At 40.8% G+C, this 8,290-nt stretch overlaps 1 protein-coding gene across 3 annotated transcripts in view; it reads right to left on the bottom strand.

Annotated features, from left to right (window-relative positions):
* Positions 1–4,679: 4,679 nt before the first annotated feature.
* SARC_05944 (methylenetetrahydrofolate dehydrogenase [NAD+]) overlaps positions 4,680–8,290 on the bottom strand; it is a 7,181-nt gene continuing 3,570 nt past the window's right edge. For 2 of the 3 annotated variants that reach the window (XM_014300169.1, XM_014300167.1), the window contains exons 5-7: positions 7,260–7,345; positions 6,292–6,499; positions 4,680–5,256 (exon numbers count right to left, since the gene is read on the bottom strand). In XM_014300169.1, the coding sequence (XP_014155644.1) occupies positions 5,062–5,256; positions 6,292–6,499; positions 7,260–7,345 (489 nt within the window). In that variant the 3' untranslated portion in view covers positions 4,680–5,061. Of the gene's footprint in view, positions 5,257–5,587; positions 5,601–6,291; positions 6,500–7,259; positions 7,346–8,290 lie in introns of all 3 variants that reach the window. The other variant, XM_014300168.1, reaches the window with a different exon arrangement.

Below are 8,290 nucleotides of genomic sequence, written 5' to 3'. Positions count from 1 at the left end.
AGGCGGCACAAGTTGCATAAACATTAGAGTTTAGACTTGGAGTTTAGACAGCCTGCCCACCGCCAGGCCTCACGTAAAATGTAAATATTGTTTAAAAAAATAATACATAGAGAGACAGAGAGAGAGAGAGAGAGAGAGAGAGAGAGAGAGAGAGAGCGGGTAACCCCATCGAGGCATGCCGACACCTGTCAGTATTGTCGAGTCTCGACTGCCAACACTCCCGAGTCCGATTCCCGACTCCCGACTCCCGACAGTGCCGACTGCTGAGCAGACTTCAATTCGTAATACGTAAACACGCTTTCAAATTGATGCGATAAGTAAAACGTACTATGTTTTCATACGTTATAGGGTCGGTTTGTGCCCGCCCTTATTTTTGGCATAATTCGCCAACTATATTTCACCAAAATATTTGTTGAGCTGTTTATAGTTGGACAGATTTTCTACTGTCTAAACATAACAGCTATTAATTGGGCCATACAAGGTAAATCCAAACAAAATTGGGTTTTAAAATGGGAAAACGGTTTCGAAACTGAGCGTTAACGTAGAACGTACTACGTTTTCACCAAAAGTGAAGTACGAATTGAAGTTTGCTGCCGAGTCACAGTGTCAACTGGCCAAGTGCCAAGTGCCAGCTGTTTACCGTTTAGTCTACCGACTGCTGCGAGTGACTATGTAACGGAACACGTTATGTATGTAAGGAGAGTATTTACTGAAATCAGTCAAAACACCCAAAACAGAGCAAAGGAAGTATTCACTCTAGCAGTCTAGTAGCTATTACTCATGAATATAGTTGGGAGTAGTAGAGAGTAGAGTGCTGGCAACTCTTGACACCTGCTAATGCAATTTGCGGGCTTTTCAAAAAATAAAAATATAAAAAATAGGCCAGCAGGCAGCAGGACTTTGTCTACACGGCACCCATTACTATAGAAGTATTAACGCCCGAGCCCTAATATTCCTACGTATATGAATCGAGTGAAATTGTTTTGATTTTATGTTCTAAAAAACAAATTGCCGGTTAATGAAATCACAGAACAGGACAAAATCCCTGGGACCTGAAATTTACAAACAGAACGGGACTAACAAAATTCCAGTGCACGATCATACATAGCCTTCTCTTGCATATTTTAGAAAAAGGCTGTGAAGCGATATTTTTTCATAATATTCAGGAGTATGGATCCACGAATTCACGCTCACAGGGTTAACAGAACATTGGCTCTCTCTAGTCTGAGGCGTTGTATTCTATTTCAGGTGATAGGTGTTGTATCGGTAAAATATAATTTGCGGTGTACACGCTTTATAGTTCGGTACTTGGGGCCCAAATTCGACCCTACATTTGCGAATGGACCGGATGCGGCTTTGGACACAGGCTCGGGCGTTGATAATTTTATAGTGACGGGTGTCGTATAGACAAAGTCCTGTGTCTCTCGTCTGGCTCTGATTGTTTGACAGAGGTTGAGCAAGGACACATTTTCACTTTTCTATTCGTTAGTGCTGTCTACAGTGTCTACACTCTATAGTCACTCTACACAACAGTGACTCTACTCTGTACAGTCAGTTTAGTTTTACAGTTTACAGTTTACACTTTGCACAGTACATCCACAACACTTTAGTCAACTTTTAACAGTTTACACTCTACAGTGTATCAATATTTAGTGAGTAGACTGTATTTAGAGTGTACTCAGTGTATACTGTATGAGTGTATGCAGAATTGTAGACTGTATGTAGAGTGTAGACTGTAGAGTGGTATGTACTATTATATTTATTTAGGGTTTAATACAATTTTGACGGGGGCGATAAAAAACAAAAGCATAGATTGGCCAATCATATAGCGCCCACAACTTAATATTTTGCGTACTACTCTGATATTTAACTTTAACTCTGCATAGCTCGCTCATATCAAATATGTTGACCGAGGGTTTACAGTTTACAGTGTTTACTGTTTAGAGCACTAAAAGTGAGTCACTGAGCCTGATGAGGCAGTGAGGGCTGTCCTAGCCTTCTTTTCTATTTTTTTTCATTAGTTTTGTAAAAAAAGTAAATAAATAAATATGTGTTTTGTTTTTAAAATAAAAATAAAGTGAAAATGTAATGTTGTCAAGAAATAGTCGGTGGCTATTGGTCAGTGGCCTGTGGTCTTTGGTCGTTACTTTACAGACGGATGTTTGTATTCTGTTTTGAAATTTCAAATTTGAACCTTAGCACACGAATGACAATATGACAGTCTGTGCCCACACCTGTGCCATGTCACGCATGTGGCGATGTGGTAACAACTGGTCTTCCTGGATTTTACAAAGGATATTTTTACTCAGAGTCTATATAGAGCTGTGATAAAAAATTGGGTGACTTTCAGATTTGAACTAACAAATTCCAATTTCTATCCATGCACATTTTTTTCTCTCTATTAGCTATACAATTCTTCCTTGCGGGAAACGCTCATTTTGTTGTTGCCTGGCACAGTGGAGTTCCCATTCCTCGAGGTTTCGCGTTAGTTTCTAATGTACTACTGTATAATGGAAAGTTAGCTACTATAATACTACTATACAAGGAAGAAAAAACAAAACAAAACTTAAAACTTATTTAATGAATATAATCCTGATTCAGGTGGTCACATTATGTCACATGTTCATAAATCAGAAACAACAATGACTTATGTTTCACAAATTATGGTGCTTGATTCGCCAGACCACCAGTGTAGAGGGCAAACAGGTCAACTACCAAAGTATAAAAATGAGTTGGTGGGAGAAACTCTTCAGAAGTCGCAGGACACCGGTCTGTGCCGCGTAAGTTTAAAATATGAAAGGTCTTCATCGCCTTGTATACTACAGATATCATCATCAAACAAATGGCGGGTTCTCGATGACACCGCACAACCCCAACGATCTTTGTCGGTGTATGAATTTGAAGTCAAGAAATACGAGTGGTCGAGAAATTCTCCTACTATGGAGAAATCAAAAACGACACCACAATGGTCATCTGTTCCCAGAGAAACAGCAGCACCTATCGCGATGACCGATGTTGATGGTAACAATCCAAAATGTTCTACAGATTTCCCCGTGAAGACTGTACTGCAAACGCACACGCAACAACTACTAAAAATCGCCAGGTACATTGTACCGAAAAGTTGGTCATCTAAAAATGACATGAAAAAACAACAACGTCCCGAGTAAAGTGTAAATAACAGCAACGTCTGGATACGTTGTGTATTCTACATCATGAATTTTGGCTACTAGTTCGTATCTGGTAATAATAGGGGTTCAAGCTGCCACTATTCTCAACGCACTATGATTTATAGACCGAGTCTACGAGGATTTATCAATTTTCCACAATTTATTATACATCAAACAATTACTAGTGACACGAATAAAACTCAAATCTTTTTTAAATAACGGGCTTCAAATGGCCAAACTAAAAATAGTTTGATTTTTTCTGCAAGGTGCAACAATGATGCCGTGAACTTGTGTCATCTTTGCCCTGCTTCGCAAGTCAGATATTGCCGAATATATAGCATCGTGTATGTTATTGCTGATTACTATAGACATAGTTTACGGATTATCACGTTGCAGACAAACTCTTGACTTGTATTCACGCCTGTAGCACGCGTGATGCGTGATGGCTATCACAACATTATTGCTAAATACATCTGGTGCACTAGGGCAACTTGGTACTACTCAAGCGTTCCGACACATTACATTTCGTGGCATAGTCTGCTGAGTAAAGCTAAAATGAGAATCGCATTCACGTCATACAGAACAAGATTAAACTTCGATAGGCCAATCCTGCCTTTTTCTGTATGCACGGTCTGGAAATTAGTATTTCATCAGATATCTATGTTCATGTATACTCCCGAAGGACAATCGTAGCAGAATCCGATTTATACCGAGCTCAGAATCCGAAAGTCATTGGTGTGGAGGTGTAGCTGATGGGAATTTGGACTCGTCCACAGAATACAAGATTGCAAGACACATTATACGTTCCGGGCTTAAGAAATAAATTATTCTATTTCGTGGAGTGTATGTTTTATCCATATATTGACGAAAGTATGAATGTGGGATTATGTACACTAAGTAACTGCACAGATGTCACCAAATTTCTAGGCGTCAGTTGCTGTGTACGTGCCCATTCGTACGTTCTCTCACGAAGGTGTAAGCGTACCGACACAGTCATAAACTGTTTTCAAGCATTTCAGAAGCTTGACTGTTCTTTAAGCGACTTTAAGCATTTCAGATGCTTGTGTGATACTCTGCAAGGCATTGTATATGCCGCATGACAGTTACCGAATTTTATGTTTTCCTTCAGAGCACAGTGAGCAATAATTACTGTCTCTATAATGAAACACTGCTGTTCAGGCCGGGGATACACTAGTAAGGCAACGGGTTTGAGGACGCCAGGTGGATCTAACATCAGTCCCCCTTGTGCACGGGTTTGAGGACGCCAGGTGGATCTAACATCAGTCCCCCTTGTGCACGGGTTTCTGTTTCTACCTCGAGAGTTTGGCTAAGCGAGGTGGTTTAGTATTAGCGGGAATGTCACTAAACACTTTTTAAACAAATATGCGAGCCAGAATTGTTTCCGCACGGCGCACGAAAATTAAAACAATTGCGTTTGTGCGTAGCCGTCTCAATATTTTGTACACTTGTGTGAGTCGGTCTAGACATGGAGAAAAAGAATTGTGGGCAATTGGGCATGAGTAGTATTTATAATTCACCGATTGACCAACAATAAAATGAGATGTATAAGATCCACGCTTACATCTGAAAACTAAGCGACAAATTTGCCTTCGAAAAAATAAAGATTAGGGAACCGAGTTGTTTTGCACCATTAACAACAAGATGTTCGTATCCTCGACTTCAACTGCTAAGTTGGGTGGCGTCTCACTGGGTCAAAAACGTCGGCAAGAGGTAGAACTACTGACAATCGACGTAGCCTTCAGAATGAAACATGGAGACAATTCATTTACCAATACTTTCAAGTGGAGTTATAAATTACTATTTACCAATACTTTCTAATGGAGTTATAACGTCCTCCAGAGTGTAAGCGAAACATCATCGGCTCCACAAGGAATTAAAGAATGTCCGCACTGCCGCACATGTCCGTGGACCGACTGACGCGCATTACATTCCGTTGTAGCATAGCAACCGTCACCTTGCCCACACTCTTCACAAAAATCGACGCCTTTTCCACAATATCAGGTGAGAAGTTCTGGTACGTGGCAAAGTTAATTGCTATACAGCCATCCTTAAGATCCGCGGTGTCGATCTGAGGAAGTGAATACAGCACAAAGGAGAGGATGCGTCAACAAACGTTTGGTATACAGCGGCACCAATCGTTGTTCGGAAGGACCACGTGAATAGAATCTACAACATAAGACGCAGGGATATCGGTGTGATCACACGAGTTTAAGGTATCCGCACACAGTCGAGAAACAATGCATGCTACGCACACGGTCCGGAGATACAGAGCCCAGTGCCATTAAGACGTGACGCGTGGTGTACAACATGTCACCGAACTCTTGTACGGTAACGAGCGGAACAGCTATACGCATTCATTCGAACATCGACGCCTACTCCAATCCAAAACTGTACTTAACTGTATACAAGAGCCTGCAAATATATATATAAACATGAATTTTGAGTTTGACACGCACACAGTTTAGCCGTCCGTCTTACTTTAGACACATGTCTGTGAATGTATACTAGTATTTACATACACTGGATATTTACAAACGCATCCAACTAAGAAAATAAATACATATGCATGCACAATCGCATTCGTATCTGGCTACAGATGCACGTATACCTACTGTTCCGGGATCAGAAAAGTAGCATCTACACATATATTACACAATAATCCGGGACACTCATGAATGAATATGTATACAGCTGTTATAGTCACATTTCTTATGCCAACACACAACCTATCGAGGCTGCGAATAGCGAACTTTTAAGTCAATATATTTCCTAACAGCTGTGACACTAATACACGAGTAGAACAGTGGAGACCCAAGACAACACACCCTAACAGTACACAGAACAATAACAATAGCCCGCCAACAGCTGTAGGTAACAACCGCAGATTGTAACCAACGACGGTCAAACAGGGGTTGCCTTGAGGTTCGCATTGAGCTACCGTACTCCAATTGAATACACGCACAGACTCTCGCAATATCTGTCCGCATACTCAACAAGATATGCAAGCGTACACGTTTGTGAGGAGTCTTTCTTCTTGTCTTTGTACATATATACACAACTGAGACGGGGGTTGCATTCTCGACACAAACATTGCGTATCATACCTTAAAACCCTTGACGGGCACTCCAGAGATGACCACGTCGGCATTGCCAAGAGCCGCGGACTTAGATATATCGGTCGTGGCTATCTCGTGCTTGTGCAATTTGATTCCGTTGCCGCGCGAGAACACCAGGATATCATCTACATCGATGGAATATACCTTCGCGCCGTCATTCGCACAGAGTGCGGCCAGGGGTCGTCCCACAACCTCGCTGTGGTGTGTATGTAACGTACAATGAGTGAATACGTATGTGCACATACTCAGGTGCAGCCATGTGTATGCTTGATAGAGGCCCGTGATCACGAGCGCACACATGTCTTGCCAAATGCCAGCACTGATACGCACCGCAAGCACACGTTCGCGAATAGAGCAGTCAGGGTTGGACATACAGCCTTCATACAACGCTCTGTCGCGGTAGTGCGTGTAGTGTCTTCTAATGGGCACATAGACACGTATCGACCGGGGAATACACAGAATGATCGGCCGTATATCTGACAAGAATGTTTCAACTAATAGTAAGATATATGTAAGTCTGGATCCAATATCATAGTAGGCTTCTTACGTCGCCGCTTTCTGAGTTCTGTTTCGTTGTGTGCGTACGCATAGTATTATGTATGTGTGCATAGATCGGATCCTCAACGGCGAAGCGTTTCATTGATACATATTAGTCAGAGTACTATCACAGGGATTGATTACACCACCATCAAATATAAATAAAAAATAAATAAAACAAAAAGTCGCATTCCGATAGAGCCCTGTACTGGATTTGTATGGGCTGACACATAACCGCTGAACCCTTCGAGCTTCATGATGTTGATAAACAATCTACCGATTTTATCACACACACACACACACATATATATATATAAACTGTTGAACCTACGGGGCTCATGATGTTGATAAACCATCTACCCAATTTATAGTACATACTTTAATCCTAGCGAACAGCACCGCTGGATATCAGAACCTACCTGCGGTTTACCACGGCGATGGTCTTGCCGTACATTCGATTGCCTTCGGCAAGGTTGTGATTGTATACACCCACGTACTCCAGAATCTGTGCGAACGAAGGTACTGTTTAGATTAGGACTAATTGTTTAAACTAGGATTAATCGCTGCGCTGAGAATATATTCCGTACACAAGGAGATGATCATTCTGCGCGATTCTGCGCAGCACAGTAGGAACGAATTCACTACATCACAGCACACCATTTGGGACACCCTACAATAGAGCAGATACAAAATCAATACACAGAATCCAGCCATCGGTATTGGTTTATGATACCAGTGACATGCAGACATACAAAAAATCAACACACAGAACCCCAGCCATCGGTACTGGTTTATGATACCAGTGACATGCGGACGTGATATTTGCCCAGAGGTACTGAGAGATATTTCTTGTCTGGGATATAGCAGTAGCATGCGAACGTACAATTTACTGAGAGTTTTCTCTGCGTTTGCAGTTGTAAATAAGGTTCGCACAGAACGGCCAACCAGAGCGAATACCAACCCACAACCGCATAATAAACGTAAACATTAATACAGACGGTAATTCTGCACAATCGGGTTCAGCAGGGTATCTCGCGTATTACATCATAATCTCACGGTATGTACTAAACACTATACAAATATAGAGGAAATACTATAGAAACTACATTTTACCATACAAATATAGAGAAAATGCTATAGAAACTACATTCTACCATACAAATATAAAGAAAATGCTATAGAAACTACATTAAATATAGAGGAAAAACTAGAAACTACATTTTACCATATAAATATAGAGGAAATGCTATAGAAACTACCTTCTACCATACAAATATAGAGGAAATGCTATAGAAACTACATTTTACCATACAGATATAGAGGAAATACTATAGAAACTACATTAAATATAGAGGAAATACTATAGAAACTACATTAAATATAGAGGAAATACTATAGAAACTACATTTTACCATACAAATATAGAGGAAATGCTCTAAATACTACATTT

The sequence above is a fragment of the Sphaeroforma arctica genome (assembly GCF_001186125.1).
Source record: "Sphaeroforma arctica JP610 unplaced genomic scaffold supercont1.405, whole genome shotgun sequence".
Taxonomy (NCBI): Eukaryota; class Ichthyosporea; order Ichthyophonida; genus Sphaeroforma; species Sphaeroforma arctica.
Note: the sequence above shows the minus strand (reverse complement) of the source record. Positions and strands in the feature narration are given on the sequence as shown.